General features: G+C 37.5%; 1 protein-coding gene across 1 annotated transcript; it reads left to right on the top strand.

Annotated features, from left to right (window-relative positions):
- The first annotated feature begins 12,991 nt into the window (after positions 1–12,991).
- LOC736439 (AP-2 complex subunit beta-like) lies at positions 12,992–16,177 on the top strand. Its single transcript, XM_054676431.2, is given in 4 exon segments — positions 12,992–13,673; positions 13,676–14,509; positions 14,512–15,295; positions 15,297–16,177. Coding segments are annotated over 4 exon segments (2,790 nt in total). The 5' UTR covers positions 12,992–13,027; the 3' UTR covers positions 15,823–16,177.
- Positions 16,178–18,687: the final 2,510 nt, after the last annotated feature.

The raw sequence follows: 18,687 nt of genomic DNA, 5'->3' as shown, positions 1-18,687 counted from the left end.
TAGCAGCACTGACCTACGTTCTAGGCAGCCTGTGCTCAGAACTCAAATCTGCCCCAGGCCATAAGCTTTCCATGCAGAAATAACTACTGCAGCATTCAGACTATGCCCCACTCCATCTGCCCACAAGGCTGGGTGCCTGACTCCTGCATTTGTGGCTTCAGTGCACTTCCCATTTGCCCCCTTTGTTCTGGCCAAGGGGTTTCATCCCAATTTGATGTTATATCATGAAATTCAGTTGGGAGCTTCTTTAAACCTGTGACCACTGCCTGAGCTAGTTGTCTGACTTCCCCCAGGCATGTAATAAGGAATGACGTCCCTTAGTCTGTGCTGAAGATGAGGACTACCTGCAAGGCACTTCCCACTGCTGCTTCTACTTTTATATTTCTCCCTGCTTCCTAAATAAGTTCTAACTCTGGGTAGGGTTAAGGCCTTCCCCTGTGGCCTTGATTTTAAGGTTCCCCAAAGGGGATGTGTATCCTGGAGGCAGTGTCTCCCCCTCTCACACTATGGAGATTTGTAGTTTTTTACCTGTCTCATGGTGTAGGCTGCAGCCTACCACTTCTTTCAAAGGGTCTGTGGATTCTGTCAGTTTCCCTGTTAATTTCCTGTGTTGCTCCACGGAAAAAAAGTTGACAGTGTAAAGTTCTACACACTATTCTGTCCTTCAAAGTGAGAGAGGCATGTTAACACTGACTCCAATCCACCATCTTGGAAAAAAACACCTTTTTAAAAATTATTTTAAAGTGTTCTGTTATGGGCTGAATTGTCTACCTCCAAATTTCATACGTTAAAGCCCCAACCCTCAATGTGACTGTATTTGGAAATAAGGTCTTTAAAAAGGTAATTATGGATAAATTAGGTAACAAAGGTAGGGCCTTAATCCCATAGAATTGGTGTACTTATTTTTTTATCCTTAATTGCTATATATTAGTTATGCATATTTATGGGGTACATGTGATATTTTAATACCTGTATACAATATGTAATGATCAAATCAAGGTAACTGGGATATCCATTAACTGAAACATTTATCTTTTCTTTGTGTTGGTGTGTCCAGAATTGGTGGGTTCTTGGTCTCACTGACTTCAAGAATGAAGCCGCAGACCCTCGTGGTGAGTGTTACAGTTCTTAAAGTCAGTGCGTCCGGAGTTTGTTCCTTCTGATGTTCGGATGTGTTCGGAGTTTCTTCCTTCTGGTGGGTTCATGGTCTCGCTGGCTCAGGAGTAAAGCTGCAGACCTTCGCGTGAATGTTACAGCTCTTAAGGCAGCTTGTCTGGAGTTGTTCCATCCTCCCGGTGGGTTCGTGGTCTCGCTGGCTTCAGGAGTGAAGCTGCAAACCTTCACGGTTAGTGTTACAGCTCATAAAGGCAGCGTGGACCCAAAGAATGAGCAGTAGCAAGATTTATTGCAAAGAGCAAAACAACAAAGCTTCCACAGTGTGGAAAGGGACCTAAGCAGGTTGCCACTGCTGGCTCAGGCAGCCTGCTTTTATTCTCTTATCTGGCCCCACCCACATCCTGCTGATTGGTCCATTTTACAGAGAGCCGATTGCTCTGTTTTACAGAGAGCTGATTGGTCCGTTTTGATAGGGTGCTGATTGGTGCATTTACAATCCCTGAGCTAGACACCAAAGTTCTCCACGTCCCCACTAGATTAGCTAGATACAGAGTGCCAATTGGTGCATCCACAAACCCTGAGCTAGACACAGGTTGCTGATTGGTGTGTTTACAAACCTTGAGCTAGATACAGGGTGCTGATTGGTGTATTTACAATCCCCTAGCTAGACACAAAGGTTCTCCAAGTCCCCACCAGACTCAGGAGCCTAGCTGGCTTCACCCAGTGGATCCCGCACTGGGGCCGCAGGTGGAGCTGCCTGCCAGTCCTGCGCTGTGCTGCCGCACTCCTCAGCCCTTGGGTGGTCGACTGGACCAGGTTCCGTGGAGCAGGGGTGGCACTCGTTGGGGAGGCTCAGGCTGCGCAGGAGCCCATGGCGGGGGGCGCAGGGTGGAGGCTCAGGCATGGTGGGCTGCAGGTCCCAAGCCCTGCTCCGTGGGGAGGCAGCTAAGGCCCAGCAAGAAATCAAACTCAGCGCCAGTGGGCCTGCACTGCTGGGGGACCTGGTGTACCCTCTGCAGCTGCTGGCCCGGGTGTTAAGCCCCTCACTGCCCAGGGCCAGCGGGGCTGGCCGGCTGCTCCGAGTGTGGGGCCCACTAACCCCATGCCCACCCAGAACTCTAACTGGCCCGCAAGCGCCACGCCCATCCCCGGTTCCCGCCTGTGCCTCTCCCTCCACACCTCCCCGCAGGCTGAGGGAGCCGGCTCCAGCCTGGGCCATCCCAGGAAGGGGCTCCCACAGTGCAGCAGCGAGCTGAAGGGCTCCTCAAGCACGACCAGAGTGGGCACCAAGGCCAAGGAGGCACCAAGAGTGAGCAAGGGCTGCGAGGGCTGCCAGCATGCTGTCACCTCTCATTGGGAACGTTACAATTCTTCTCTTCTAGCTATTTTGAAATATACAATGAATTATTGTTAACTATAATTTTCCTACTGTACTGTTGATACTATAACTTATTAGTTTTATCTAACTGTATGTTCATATCCGCTAACCAACTGGTGTACATATAAGAAGAAGAGACACCAGGGGCATGCATGCACAGAGAAAAAGCCATGTGAGTACAGCAAGAAGGCAGTCATCTGCAAGATCAGGGGAAAGGTATCAGGAGAAACAAAACTAGCCGACACCTTGATCTTGGATTTCTAGCCTCCAGAACTATGAGAAAATAAATTTCTGTTGTGTAAGCCACCTAGTTTGTGTTATTTTATTTTCGTAGCTCTAGCAAACTAATACATACATAATGATTCTAGCCAAGAATTCAAATACTTGTTCATGTGCAAGCTCGACTTTCTACTGTTTTAATTCTTTTTTATTTATCCATTGTTTAACTTTCAACCGTTCTAAGTCACCATGTTTTACAAATACAGTACTCTTGTCTATGAACTATAGGAGCCTTTTTCTCTTATTAATAATAATTATTATATATTAATATTATTATTAATAAAATTATTAATAAAATAAAATCATTAATAAAATAAAATTAAATTAATAAAATTTAATTTTATTAAATTTTAAAATAAAATTAATTAAATAAAATTAATAAAATAAAATAAAATAAAATTTTATAAATAAAATTTATAAAATAAAATAAAATAAAATAATTTATCATTTGTTTATTATTTGTCATTAATAAAATAAAATAAAATAATAAAATAAAATCATTATTTTACACATAGGTATTTTAGCTAATAGGCAGAGTTATCCTCACAATACTTATTAAAGTTATAGATGTTTGATCTTTTTACCTTATTTTATAGAATGCTTTCTCTTTTAATGGATTTTACGTTATTTGTTCTCTGTTTCAGTGTTGTAATACTTCTGCTGTTGTAAATCATTATTCTATTATAATACCACAGGTAGTTTATACTATGTTGGGCAATCTTTGAGAGGTCACTTACTTATTTACTGCCCATTACCAAAGATGAGAAAATCAGTGCACATAAACTTTCTTGATATCTTGATTTTAATGGGTTCATTTAAAAATTTGTACTTCTATTGATTATCATTAAATAATTATGGTTATTATTTGATATATCAGGTTTGAATTTTGTCCCCAGTTAATGAATGGCAAATAGTATTTCTTTTTTTTTTTTGAGATGGAGTCTCACATAGTTGCCAGGGCTGGAGTGCAGTGGCACAATCTCGGCTCACTGCAATCTCCGCCTGCAGAGTTCAAGCGACTCTCCTGCCCCAGCCTCCCGAGTAGCTGGAATTACAGGCACCCGCCACCATGCTTGGCTAATTTTTTGTATTTTTAGTGGAGATGGGGTTTCACTATGTTGGCCAGGCTGGTCTTGAACTCCTGACCTTGTGATCCACCTGCCTTGGCCTCCTAAAGTGCTGGGATTACAGGCATGAGCCACCCCACCTGGCCGACAAATAATATTTAACTTTTACATTAATTTTAAAATTATTTGTTGACTATTCATGTGATTGAACATTTTTCATGCTCATTGGCTATTTTTATATAATCTATAAAGTTACAATAACTTAATAGATTGGTTTTCTATTACTTATTAATTTATAGGAATTTTATATATTGCAGGCATGAGTATTTGTTAGATATGCTTCAAATATTATCTCCACATTTTTTTTTGGCATTTAATTTTTTATATACATTTTATATATTATCTTTTAATTTTGACTGTGTGATAAAGATCTGATAAAGATTACCTCCTCTAAATTCTGAAAGTATTACTTTATACTTTGATTTTTTATTCATATATACAGACATTCAGTCAACTTATAATTAACACATATGTATATTGTGAAAGACTACCTATTTTCATTTCTTTTCTCATCTATATATCTGATTATCTCAACTTATTTATTGCATATGTCACCACATTTTTTATTTGAAATGTTTTTCCATAACTTAAATTTACATATATAGAAATGTCTATTCCAAATTTCTCTATCAATTGATCTGCATTTTTATTATGCACTAATATTATACAGCTTTACTAAAACTTTATACTGTATTTTGATAACTATTAGGGCATATACCTTTCATTTTGTTTCTTTACAATAATTTTCTTGTCTATTCTCATGCATTCTCTTCTCCATTAATGCATGACTCTAGAATAAGTTTGCTAAATACTATTAAAATACTTTGTATGAATTGTTTAGATTGAAAACAAATTAAATTTATAGATCAATTTTGGTGAAAATTCACATATTTATAACATTGAGTACTGATAATTGTAGGTTTTTCCTCCCTATATTAGGTGTGTTTCATGCCCTTAGTAAAGTTTAAAGTGTCTTTATAAAGGTCATGTATATGCCTTCTTAGGTTTATACTTAGGTAGTTTCATGGTTTTCATAACAATTATAAATCAATTTTTATTTTCTATTTTGTTTCACAATTGGGCATTGCCAATGTACAGACCTTCTGTAAATTTCTGCATGTTGATCTTAAATTCACATCCTTCTCCCAAATTTTATTAAATAAATAGTTTTTCAGTTGAATTCCTTAAATTTTCTAAGTAGATGATCAGATCACATGTAAATATTTACATTGTTTCTTTTTGTCATATTTTTACATGTTAAAAAATATTCGTATTAGATTGTCTTGGGTCTGCAATACAATGCTCAATAGTAAATGTGATAGTGTCCATTCTTGTCTTACTTTCAACTTTAGTAAAATTGCTTCCAATGATTCCTTGTCATATGATATAATTCATGTAGTGTTTAAAACAGTGCCTAGCACGTAATAAGTTTTCAATAAATGTTAGTGACTACATTAAGTTTCAAGAACATTAACACATCCTGATTGATTGTACCTTTAATAGGAAATTTTTTTGGATCTTATTAACTCAATTATTTTATCCTACATTATTTGGGGACTTTGTTATCTTTTTTCAGTTTATTGAGGTAGACACTTATTTATTTTTATTCTTTATATTTTTCTAATTAAGTCACACTCTGAAATATACTGTAGCTCTCACTATGGTCAGGCCCCCAAATTTTAACATGAAGCGTTTTCACTGACTGTAATTTTCAAGTAGTTTATAATCTCAAATATAAATTTTGAACCCAAGAGTTACTTAGATTAGTATCTAAGATAACATATTCTCCTAGTTGTTCTACCTCACTGGCCATTCCTTCTCTCACCCCATTATTGGTTCCTTCTAATCTCCAAGACCTATAACCATCTATTTTCTATCTACACTTCTATTCAGTCCATAGCTTAAAATGCCATCTATTCATTGACTGATCTCAAAATATATACTGCTAGCCTGGTTCTCACTCTTGAACTCAAGACTTGTATATTCAACTATACCATTATTTTCTTGACATTTCTACCTGGATGTTACTGGGCATATCAAATCTAATACGACCTAAAACAACTTCTGATAGTTTCACCAGATTATACTTGTCCCCAAATCATTCTTACCTGAGTAAATTACAAATTCATCACTGTAAGTTGCTCATGCTTAGAATCATTTTTATTCCTCTCTCTTTCCTCATACTGCTCATCCAATCTATCAACAAATCATACTGCCTCAACCTTAAAAATATATCTACAATCTCATCACTTCCACTGTACACCCTGTTCTATGTCAACATCACCTCTTGCCTGGATCATCATAATAGCCTGTAACAACTTTCCCTACTTCCCACTTGTAGAGTACAGTGATCTCGATACAGCTGTCGAAAGAATTTTTCAGAAATGTAAATCAGATCATGTTACTCCTCTATTCAAACTCTTCTGATGACTTCCCATCTGGTGCAGAACAAAATGCAAAATCCTTACAATCTGAAAGTTTCTGCCCTTCATGATGCCTACTTTCTCCTACCTTTCTAACTTCATCCACTACCCTCTATCAGAATCAATCTGCTCCAACCCCTCTGGCCTTCTCAATTTTCCTTGACTGCAATAAGCACACTCACTCGCATTTGCAGGTATTTACTCTAGCTTTTTCTTATTCTGAGAATGTTCTTTTACCCAGATAGTTACATTACCCGCTCTCTCATTTTCCAGTCATCTTTTCTGGGAGGTCTTCTCCCACCTAATTTAAAATCGTATACTCAGCTGGGCGTAGTGGCTCACGCCTGTAACCCCAGCACTTTGGGAGGCCCAGGCGGGTGGATCACATGAGGTCAGGAGTTCAAGACCAGCCTGGCCAACATGGCAAAACCCCCTCTCTACTAAAAATAGAAATATTAGCCGGGCGTGGTGGTGGGCACCTGTAATCCCAGCTACTTGGGAGGCTAAGGCAGAGAGAATTGCTTAAAACCCAGGAGACAGACGTTGCAGTGAGCTGAGATAGTGCCACTGCACTCCAGCCTGGGTGATAGAGCGAGACTCTGTCTCAAAAAGAAAAAAAAAGTTGTATACTCACCTCCTCTCACACACACTTGGCTGAAACTCCCTATCCTTCTCAGCTTTGCCCTTCTCCATAACACTTAATCATTATTTTACACATGATATATTTAACTTGTTGAGACTTGTATTGTCTCTCTCCCTTCAACAGAATAGAAACTCAATAAAGGCTTATCTTTTTACGTTTTTTGTTTACTGCTATTTTCTTAATATCTAGAAGACTTCATGATGCGTTAATGCTCATAAATATTCATGCAATGAAGGAAAGAGTATTATTTTTAAAATTTCCAAATAGATAATTGGGAAGGGGTGCTATTTAACTGCTACTAATTTTCACTTTTATTTTATTGTACTATTGCAGAATTTATTCCATTTTGTTATGGCCCTTTGCATGCAAAGTTTTATTGTGACCTTTTACATTTAAAAACTTAATCCTGTGTTTAATTTCATGCAAACATGTACTGCTGTTATGTTCTTTTTATTAATGTTTCTTGGTACATAATAAACATATAATGATCATTTTTATCTGAACAATAAGATGGTTATTCACATCAATATCACACTTTGCTTTTGAAACCTTTTCTCTGTCATCCTATTCTCTCACACAACCACACCAGTCAACTTTATGTTAAAACAGCCTTTTCTGTCTTTCATGTCTGTTAATCTTTCTTCTAATCACCTTTGTGTTTCTTTTCCTCTGGATCCTAGGAATCTTAATGTCATGGATTCCATTTTGTACAGTTTTATTTCTGTGCCTTGATTCTTCAAAATATGTTCAAATTTTTATTATGGGATAATTTTTCCCTTTTTTGTATCTTAGCTATGACTACTTCCTTTGTATCTTAATCTATTTTTAATTTTTCCTCTCATTTTTATATATTTCAAGTTTATGTTCCTTGCCTCAAAAGTTTAAAGTGATCTTTGTCTAACTGTGATTCTGTTTTCTCATACGAATCTTTCAGAATGTGTTCTTCATTCAATTTCTCCTGCAATACTTTTCCTTTCAAAAAGTTGCGGGTTTCATTTGTCCTATTTTGTTTTCATTTGTGTTTGAATAGAATAGTTCTATCCATCTTTGCTTCCCTAAGAATTTTGATGATTTCCAGTTGATCTCCTTCCTGTTTATCTGGAGACCATCAAATACTTAACGCTGGAGGGCAGAGATGATGGCTGCTATTGTCTGTTTAGTCAATCAGTTTTCTGGAGTAGAAGAAGGTAGCTGGCAAGATCTAAGTCTTAGTTATCTGAAATCAGAACATTATCTTGTGCTTTCTTTCTAAGCTTATGAAAATATTCACATCTAGAACCAGCTTCATTTTTTTAAGTATATATTTTCCCACCGGAATAATTCTTGGCTTTAATTTTTAATCTTCCTTTTTAGGTAAGCTGCCTAAGTTGTTAAAAAGTTGGGTTGGATATAGTTACATTAATTTGTAAACACTTTGTTTTCTTTGGCTAGGTGTACTTTCCTCATACACTTGCCTTTCATTCACTGACATTTATCTTCACCATGAAAATGTCTCTGATGAAACTCTATTGTTTCTCTCATACCTTTTTTTCCCAGTCCATTATTTTACTTTAGTGATTGCCACCTCATTTTAGTCTATAATCCTTTTACATGCATGTCATAAAACACTAAAAAATGCAATACATGGTTTTACTTTCTTTGGTAGCACTACTTCTGTAGCACTGGAGTGCTATTGCTTTGTTTTTTGAGGAAGGAATTTGTGGGAAGAATCTGTACTTCCAACTCTTCCCTCTAAATAGAACAATATTAATGTGTCTGTGTTTTTTTCACCAGAATTTCTTCCACTTACTTTCCACAAAACGTTCCCACTATTTTGAAAATAACAGCTGTTTTTAAGTTCCCAGGGACTCATTGCAACTTGATATAGACTATATTACATTTGGCAAATATTGCTTCCAGCTTATGTTATTGAGTTCGGAATGATCCTTAGTCTCACTGCTGACAACATTCCTTATATTTATAACTTATGTAGTTGGTGTGGTGGTTTAAAATGGATGTTTACACATTTTTGGATATAATTTCCTTCAAAAAAGTAATTTCCCTTTCCTTGATTGTGGGCTGCATTTAGTGACTCACTTCTAACAAATAGAATTAAGTAGAAGTGATGACATATAACTTCTGAGACTAGGTCATAAAAGGTATTGTGGCTTCCTCCTTTCCCTCTCTTGAGGGAGAGAATAGCTGACATGTGAGAACACTCAAGCAGCTTCATGGAGAGGCAAGAAATGAAGCCTTATTCCAATGACCAGCACTAACTTGACAAGGTAGAATAAATCACCTTGGAAAGTATAATCTGTAGCCTTCATCAGCCTTTAGGTGAAAACAGCCTGGTCCGTATCTTGACTGCAACTTCTGGGGAGACATTGAGCCATCACCACTAGCTAAGCTGTTTGAAACTTCCTTAACCACAGAAACTGTGACATAATCAATATCTATTGTTTTAAATAACTAATTTATAAGGTAATTTGTTACATAAAAATAAATAACTAATGGAGTCAATGTCTAGATGGATGATTGGTGACCTGCATAAAGCCCCTATTTTATTGAAAGTCATGATAAATATTTTAAGTGAGAAAACGTGGTTAACAAATAATATAATATGTTATGATAACACTGCCAACAAATATTAACACTACTATTACTCTTATTATTAAATTTATTGCCACCGCCACCTCTACTACTATAGGCATATGTATATTTGTTTGTGTGTATTTACATGTTCATAAGAATGCACCAAAATGGTAACAATGAGTATTTCCAGGTTGTGGGATAGTGAATGTCTTCTTTTTTTCCTCTTTGCTCTTCTGCATGTCCCCTATATTTTCCATAATCATGTATTTATTCAACTAATATATTTTGAGCAACTATTATGTTTTAGGCACTGGAAATATGTTTTTCTGGAACATAGAAAAACATTTTCTAGATGTTGGAAATACAGCTGTGACATAAATAGATAATTTCAAGCCCACATTTACTTAGACATATGAATACCATGCGTATTATTTCATAAGATAATAAGTGCTAAGGAAAAAAATAAATGTGGGAAGGAGAATGGAGAGTGGTGTTGCTATTTTTAAAATGTTGGACAGAAAAGACTTACTTGGGAAGGCAGTAATTCAAAAATACAAGAGAAGATGTGCAGAAAAGCCATGAAGATTTCTTGGGCAACAGCATTCCAGGCAACTAAAAGATGTTTGAGTTGGATGTGTACCTAACATGGTCAATGGACAGTTGGGAGGCCTATGTGGCTGTAACAAATTGAGTGAGGATTAGAGTAGTAGAGGATGAGGTCAGAGATGTTAATGTGTGCCAAATAACACTGTACAATCTGGGTCAGTAAATATTTATTACTTTTACTATTAAAAAGAAACGCTATGAAAAATTAAAAAGAAATGATGAATACAAAAATCCTAAAACTCTTGAGAAAAGCATTGTACAGAATATAAATGTTTTCATCCAGTGAAATGAGATCGCCAAAATTATTATAAAGGACTTTTGTCAAGTGTGATATCACAAAGTTGAGGAAATGTAAGAAACATTATCAAATTATATTGGATCAAATTATTTCATTATATTAATATGGCTTTCTCATCTATTTGCTATTTTAATACAAATTAAATCTAAATTAAAAGCTAAGATTAGGCTCCAGCACTCAGACTGGATTTTTCAATACATTAATAATAAACAATGTCTCCATCTATAAAAACCTTATCTCTAACCCCTTCATTAAAAAATCCAATTTTCAAAATAAAAGCGATTGTTTCCATTTTTAAAAACTCTTGCTGATCCAAGAGAATATTCCCAATTTTAGCTTGAATTAATTTTACCCACAGAGATAGTAAAGACTGAGAGCTAGAAATTAAAACAAACATTTCTACTCGGAAAAACTATTAATAAATTTTAAATTGTGAGGATAACTCAGAACATTATCCTGAAAAAGTACAAAAGTTTATCAGTCGCCTAAATGAAATGACCATCATTCAGTAAGGGTTACAATATATCCTAGATTAGTGAACCAGTGTAGAAGCTTTTCTCTCTTTCGTTTAGCTTTCTTTACATTTGTTTATAGGGAAAAAGGAGAGATGGGGCAATGGCAAGAGGCATTTGGAGAATTCTCATAAAAAATACACACTTTGCCTCATAAAACTGTAAACAGAACTACCATATGATCAAACAATTCTGCTGCTGAGTACGTATCTTAAAGAAAGAAAATCAGTGTATTAAAAATATATTTGCACTCCCATTTTTATTGCAGCATTATTCATAATCACCAAGACATGGAATCAACCTGTTTCCATAAATGGATAAATAGATAAGCAAATTGTGTTATATACACAATGAAATATTATTCAGCCTTTAGAAAGAAGGAAATCCTGTCATTAGCAACAACATGGATGGAACTGGAGGTCGTTATGGTCAGTAAAATAAGTCAGGCCTAGAAAGCCAAATATTGCACGCTCTCACTATTAAGACCTAAAAAGGGGACCTCATAGAGATAGAGAGTAGAATGATGGTTATCAGAAGCTGGAAAGAGAAAGGGGCAGGAGGAAATGAAGTGAAGTTGGTTAATGGGTACAAAAATACAGTTAGACAGAAAGAATAAGTTCTGATATTCAACAGTACCATAGGAAACTTATAGTTAACAATAATGTATTGTATATTTCAAAATAGCTGGAAGATAATAATTGTAATGTTTCCAACACAAAGAAAAGATAAATGTTTGAGGTGATGGATATCCCAATTACCCTGACTGATATTACACATTTATACAGGCACCAAATATCACAAACCCCAAGAATATATATATCTTTGATATATCAATATAAAAATATGAAAAAATACACACTGACTTCAGAAATAAACATTGAATAAAGGGCACACTCTTGACAAGAATTGTGTATATTTAGATAATATGTATATTTACCCTTTGCTCTGTCCTAAGCCTATGAAAAAAAGTAGATTAATAAGAAAACATAACCTTTGACTTTTTTCTTTGTGACATCCCTTATTCCTGCATGTACACAGCTTATTACTGTTGAATAAAATCTTACAATCCTGAAGACCGATACATCTATAAATTCATGGTCTCCAACTTCATCAGTGTCTTCAAAGTCTGCTGACAGTCCTTTTGCTCACCCTTGATCAGCTCCCATTCACATTCTTCTCAGCAAGTATGTGCAACTCAGTGCAAACTCTCTATCCCTTACTAACGGTATTTAAGTTCTGCTGAATTCAATGTGTGCTTAGCACTTACTATATGTCAGTCAACGTGTTAGACCCTGAAGATACAAAGACAAATGTGATGGCCGAACCCTCAGCAATCCTATGATTAGTGGTGATCAAAGTTTTTGGTCTTAAGAATCCTTTACACTCTTAGAAATTATTGAGAATTCCAAAATTATTTTTGTCTATCTGCATTGTATCTATTAACATTTGCCACATTCAAAGTTAAAACTGAGAAATTTTTACAATGCTAATTTATTGATTTATTTTAAATGTCAATAATAAGCCCACTACATATTGACATTGTTAACATATATTTTCTTAAAAATTGTGATATTTTTATAAAAACAGATGAGAAGAGTAGAACTATTTTACCTCTTTGAATATTTATTTAATATCTATCTTAATAAAAATAGGAAGTGGATTGTCATAACTACTTCATTCAATCTGTTGTGATATGTTATTCGATTGACATATATGAAAACATTTAAGTCTCACACAGGTACATTGTTGAAAAGGGAGGATCTTGTAAACCTTCTAAAATTATTTTAGGGACTCCTAGGGTCTTTGAATCACATTTCAAAAACCTGTGGTTTAGGGAGTGAGATATTTTCATAAATTATTTCAATGTGCTGTGCCCAATGCAATTATCGATATATACACAGATTGCTGTTGGAGCACTTCTGTTCTTACCTCATCAATAAAATCTAGGCAACCACATGCAAACCATTACACCACCACCTGGGCTATGCTCTCCGGCTGCCGCTGCCACCACCCCGCCCTCACCTTCGCCTCCCCCTCCGCCTCCGCCTGCGGTGCACATTAAAGATCCAAAGTCATGACTGACTCCAAGTATTTCACAACCAATAAAAAAGCAGAAATATTTGAACTAAAAGCTGAACTCAACAATGAAAAGAAAGAAAAGAGAAAGGAGGCTGTGAAGAAAGTGATTGCTGTTATTACCGTGGGGAAGGATGTTAGTTCTGTCTTTCCAGACATAGTGAACTGTATGCAGACTGACAATCTGAAACTAAAGAAGCTTGTGTATCTCTACTTGATGAACTATGCCAAGAGTCAGCCAGACATGGCCATCATAGCTGTAAATAGCTTTGTGAAGGACTGTGAAGATCCTAATCTTTTGATTCGAGCCTTGGCAGTCAGAACCATGGGGTGCATCTGGGTAGACAAAATTACAGAATATCTCTCTGAGCCCCTCCTCAAGTGCTTAGAGGATGAGGATCCCTATGTTCGGAAAACAGCAGCAGTATGCGTGGCAAAACTCCACGATATCAACGCCCAAATGGTGGAAGATCAGGGATTTTTGGATTCTCTATGGGGTCTCATAGCAGATTCAAATCCAATGGTGGTGGCTAATGCTGTAGCAGCATTATCTGAAATCAGTGAGTCTCACCCAAACAGCAACTTACTCAATCTGAACACACAGAACATTAATAAGCTGCGGACAGCCCTGAATAAGTGCACTGAAGGGGCCAGATTTTCATGCTGGACTGCCTGTCTAATTACAACCCTAAAAATGATCGGAAGGCTCAGAGCATCTGTGAGCGGGTAACTCCCCAGCTATCCCATGCCAACTCAGCAGTGGTGCTTTCAGCGGTAAAAGTACTAATGAAGTTTCTAGAATTGTTATCTAAGGATTCTGACTACTACAATATGCTGCTGAAGAAGTTAGCCCCTCCACTTGTCACTTTGATGTCTGGGGAGTCAGAAGTGCAGTATGCCTCCCTGAGGAACATCAACTTAATTGTCCAGAAAAGGCCTGAAATCTTGAAGCAGGAAATCAAAGTCTTCTTTGTGAAGTACAATGATCCCATCTATATTAAACTAGAGAAGTTGGACATCAGGATTCATTTGGCATCACAAGCCAACATTGCTCAGGTTCTGGCAGAACTGAAGGAATATGCCACAGAGGTGAATGTTGACTTTGTTCGAAAAGCTGTGTGGGCCACTGGACGGTGTGCCATCAAGGTGGAGCAATCTGCAGAGCACTGTGTAAGCACATTGCTTGATCTAATCAAGACCAAAGTGAATTATGTGGTCCAAGAAGTGATTGTTGTCAGGGACATCTTCCGCAAATACTCCAACAAGTATGAAAGTATCATTGCCACTCTATGTGAGAACTTAGACTTGCTGGATGAGCCAGATGCTCGATCGGCTATGATTTGGATTGTGGGAGAATAAGCTGAAAGAATTGACAATGCAGATGAGTTACTAGAAAGCTTCCTGGAGGGTTTTCATGATGAAAACACCCAGGTGCAGCTCACTCTGCTTACTGCCATAATGAAGCTGTTTCTCAAGAAACCACCAAAACACAGGAGCTAGTCCAGCAGATGTTGAATTTGGCAACACAGGATTCTGATAATCCTGACCTTCGAGAACGGGGCTATACTTATTGGGCTCTTCTCTCAGCTGACCCTGTCAAGGCTAAAGAAGTAGTCTTGTCTGAGAAGCCACTGATCTCTCAGGAGACGGAACTTATTGAGCCAACTGCGTTGGAGGAGCTAATCTGCCACATTGGTTCTTTGGCCTCTGTGTATCATAAGCCTTCCAATGCTTTTGTGGAAGGAAGTCATGGAATCCATCGTAAACACTTGCCAATTCATCATGGGAGCACTGACGCAGGTGACAGCCCTGTTGGCACCACCACCGCAACGAACCTGGAACAGCCTCAGGTTATCCCCCCTCAAGGTGATCTTCTGGGGAGTCTTTTAAACCTTGACCTCAGTCTCCCAGTCAATGTGCCACAGGTGTCCTCCATGCAGATGGGACCAGTGGATCTCCTAGGAGGAGGACTAGATAGTCTGGTGGGACAATCCTTCATCCCATCATCGGTGCCTGCAACCTTTGCTCCTTCACCTACACCTGCTGTGGTCAGAAGTGGACTGAATGACCTGTTTGCACTCTCCACAGGGATAGGCATGGCACCTGGTGGGTATGTGGCTCCTAAGGCTGTCTGGCTACCTTCAGTAAAGGCTAAAGGCTTGGAGATTTCAGGAACATTTACTCACCGTCAAGGGCACATCTATATGGAAATGAACTTCACCAATAAAGCTCTGCAGCATAGGATGGATTTTGGAATCCAGTTTAACTGGTGTCATCCCCAGCACTCCTCTGGCCATCCATACACCACTGATGCCAAACCAGAGCATTGATGTCTCCCTGCCTCTCAACACCTTGGGCCCAGTCATGAAGATGGAACCTCTGAATAACCTGCAGGTGGCTGTGAAAAACAATATCGATGTCTTCTACTTCAGCTGCCTCAGCCCACTCAATGTGCTTTTTGTAGAAGATGGCAAAATGGAGCACCAGGTCTTCCTTGCAACATGGAAGAATATTCCCAATGAAAATGAACTTCAGTTTCAGATTAAGGAATGTCATTTAAATGCTGACGCTGTCTCCAGCGAGTTGCAAAACAATGTTTATACCATTGCCAAGAGGAATGTGGAAGGGCAGGACATTCTGTACCAATCCCTGAAGCTCACTAATGGCATTTGGATTTTGGCCGAGCTACGTATGCAGCCAGGAAACCCCAATTATACACTGTCACGGAAGTGTAGAGCTCCTGAAGTCTCTCAATACATCTATCAGGTCCACAACAGCATTTTGAAAAACTAACAAGACTGGTCCAGTACCCTCCAATCATGCTGTGATCGGTGCAAGCCAAGAACCCTTAACTGGAAGAAATTGTATTGCTGTGTAGAGTCTGAACCCAAACACACTGAGGCCACCCAGCAAGGTAGTAACTAGTCTAACCTGTGCTAACATTAAGGCACAACCTGTTGGATAGTTTTAGCTTCCTTTGAACATTTGTAACCACTGCTTCAGTCACCTCCCACTTCTCACCACCTGCTGCTGCTATCTGTCCTTATTTGTGGGCTTCTCCATGCTGTGCCAATGGCTGGCTTTTTCTACACCCTCTTTTGAGTATAGTTTGGTAGTTTTAATTGAGAGCTCATTTCAAAAGCAGAAAAAGACAACCAATATTAAAGCAAGAAAAAGTGTCATTGAAAAAAAATAATAAAAACTTTCTCAACTTTCAAACAGAAACACCTACAAAGGTATCCCTACTCATACTCCCAAAACATCTTATTTCTCCAATCTCAGAAGATGAGGTGGATTGACTGCCTTTTATTTATTTTTATCTAGTTTTAATTGACAAATAACAACTGTGTTTATATTTATGTGATACAATGTAATCTTTTGCTATATGTATGCATTGCATAATTACTAGATCAAGCTAATTAACATATCCATCACCTCAAATACTTACAGTTTTTTTGTTTTTTTTTTTCTGACAGAGTCTCGCTCTATTTCCTAAGCCAGAGTGCAGTGGTGGGATCATAGCTCACTACAACCTCAAACTCCTGGGCTAAAGCAATCCTCCTGCTTTAGCCTCCAGAGTAGCTAGGACTACAGGTGTATGCCACCATGCCTGGCTTATTTTTAATATTTTTTTTTGTATAAAAGGGGTGTAGCTATGCTGCACAAATGGATCTCAAACTCCTGGCCTGAAACAATTGAATAATCCTCAAGTGATTGCTCATCAGCCCAAAGCATTAGGATTAAAGGCATGAGTCACTGTATCTGACCCAAATACTTCTAATTTTCTGTGATGATGACAAAAATCCTACTCTGTTAGCAATTTTGAAATATACAATAAACTATTAACTATAGTCACCATTCTGTACAATCGAGTTCTAAAACTTAATCCTCCTCACTAACTGAAACTTTGGACCCTTTGATCAACATCTTGCCATTTTTCACTCTGCAGGCCCAGCCTCTGGTAACCACCATTCTACTCTCTGCTTATATGAGTTCAATTATTTTAGATTCTACATATGAATAGGGTTATGTGCTATTTGTCTTTGTGTGTCTGGCTCATTTCCCTTAGCATAATGTGCCCCAGGTGCATCCATGTTGTGGTAAATGACAGAATTTCCTTCTTTTTAAAAGGCTGATTAGTATTCTATTGTGTATATATATCACCATTTAAAAATCCATTAGTTTATTGATGGGCACCTATGTAGTTTCCCTATCTTGGATATCATAAATAATGCTACAATGAACATGGGAGTGCAGATACCTCTTTGATATAATTTCAATTCCTTTGGATATATATACAGTGGTGGGATTGCTGGATCATATGGTAATTCTACTTTTAGTATTTTGAGAAACCTCCATACTGTTTTTCATAGGAGATTAACTAATTTACGTTCCCGTCAACAGTGTATAAGCCTTCCCTTTTCTCCGCATCCTTGCCAGCACCGTTATGTTTTGACTTTTTAATAATAGCCATTCTAATAGGTTTAAGATGATATCTCGCTATGGTTCTAATTTACATTTTCCTGACAATTAGTGATGTTGAGTGTTTTTTCATATATCTGTTGGCCATTTGTATGTCTTCTTTTGAGAAATGTCTTTTCAGTTTCTTTGCCCATTTTAAAATCAGTTTATTTGTTCTCTTGCTATTGAGTTGTTTGAATTCCTTATATATTTTGGATGTTGATCACTTATCAGATGTATGGCTTGCAAACATCTTCTCCTACTCCACGGATTGTCTCTTCACTCTGTTTCCTTTGTTGTGCAGAGACATTTTAGTTTGATGAAATCCCATTTGTCTATTTTTGCTTTTGTTGTCTATACTTTCACGGTCAAATAAAAAAAAAAAAATCGCCCACACCAATGTTGTGGTGCTTTTCCCTTGTATTTTTTTTCTGGTCCTTTTACAGTTTCAGGTTCTGCATTTAAGTTTTTAATTCATTCTGAGTTGACTTCTGTATGTGGTGGTATAGTGTTTTTTCCTCTTTAAAACTAACCTTTTAGGCAGGGCACGGTGGCTCATGCCTGTTTTCCAAGCACTTTGGGAGGCCGAGGCAGGTGGATCACTTGAGGTTGGAGTTCGAGACCAGTCTGGCCAGCATGGTGAAATCCCATTTCTACTAAAAAATACAAAAATTAGCCGGGCATAGTGATGCACGCCTGTAGTCCCAGCTACTTGGGAGGCTGAGGCACAAGAGTCACTTGAACCGGAGAGGCAGGGTTTGCAGTGAGCTGAGATCAAGCCACTGCATTCCAGCCAAGGCAACCAAGCAGGACTCTGTCTCAAAAAAATAAATAAATAAATAAATAAATAAACAAACAAACTAACCTTTCAATCTGTATTTTCCTTCTTACTTTACATGTATTTCTTAAATAATCTTATTCCCCTACAAGATTGTTTTTTTTAGTTATTTATTTTTTAAAATAAACAGCTTTCCTGAAGTATAATTTGCATATTATAAAATTCACTCATTTTAAGGGTGCAAGTGAGTTTAGAGTTGAGTAATCATCACTATAATTCATTTTTAGAGCATTTCCATCACCCCCAAAGAGATGAACTCCCTCTGGCTTTTCACTCACACGTATATCTAATGATTTTTGCAAGCTATGTCTCTGTACTTGAAGCACTAGATATGGTCTGTTTGCTCCTTCCTCTAGATT

The sequence above is a fragment of the Pan troglodytes genome, chromosome X, assembly GCF_028858775.2.
Source record: "Pan troglodytes isolate AG18354 chromosome X, NHGRI_mPanTro3-v2.0_pri, whole genome shotgun sequence".
NCBI lineage: Eukaryota > Metazoa > Chordata > Mammalia > Primates > Hominidae > Pan > Pan troglodytes.
Note: the sequence above shows the minus strand (reverse complement) of the source record. Positions and strands in the feature narration are given on the sequence as shown.